The sequence below is a fragment of the Atta colombica genome, unplaced genomic scaffold (assembly GCF_001594045.1).
Source record: "Atta colombica isolate Treedump-2 unplaced genomic scaffold, Acol1.0 scaffold9, whole genome shotgun sequence".
Lineage (NCBI taxonomy): Eukaryota > Metazoa > Arthropoda > Insecta > Hymenoptera > Formicidae > Atta > Atta colombica.
This window is the reverse complement of record NW_017259583.1, coordinates 1,982,363-1,982,701: the sequence shown is the minus strand read 5'-3', so window position 1 is coordinate 1,982,701 and position 339 is coordinate 1,982,363. Positions and strand designations below refer to the sequence as shown.

The following is a 339-nucleotide window of genomic DNA, read 5'->3' as shown; positions in this document are numbered from 1 at the left end:
TACGATGTGTGAATTGAACGAATATTTTTGTGTGAATTAAAATAAAATATATTAATTAAATTATTATATACAAAGACTCACCTGGTGGAAATCTTCGACCGATTACAGTCTCCATCCATTGTTGGGCTTCAGCTTCCTGGCTTGCTTCGCGCTTGCCAGCAACCTGCAATTAGAAAGAAATTTATGATTAGAAAGCTATAAATTTATTTTTTAAAAGAAAGAAGAATATGTTATTTTAAAAATTTAAATGTTATATTAAAAATTTTTATTAATTCTATAATATCGATCTCAAGCTGACACATATTATTTAATTCGTTTAAATTTAAAAAGAAGATCTCT

The 339-nt window shown here is 26.5% G+C and overlaps 1 protein-coding gene across 1 annotated transcript in view; it reads right to left on the bottom strand.

The window, feature by feature from the left end:
- Positions 1-339, bottom strand: part of LOC108693393 (muscle-specific protein 20-like) — a 40,918-nt gene that overhangs the window by 28,500 nt on the left and 12,079 nt on the right. Inside the window, exon 2 of the mRNA XM_018202295.1 lies at positions 82-163. Within this exon, the coding sequence (XP_018057784.1) occupies positions 82-163 (82 nt within the window). The remainder of the gene's footprint in view (positions 1-81; positions 164-339) is intronic.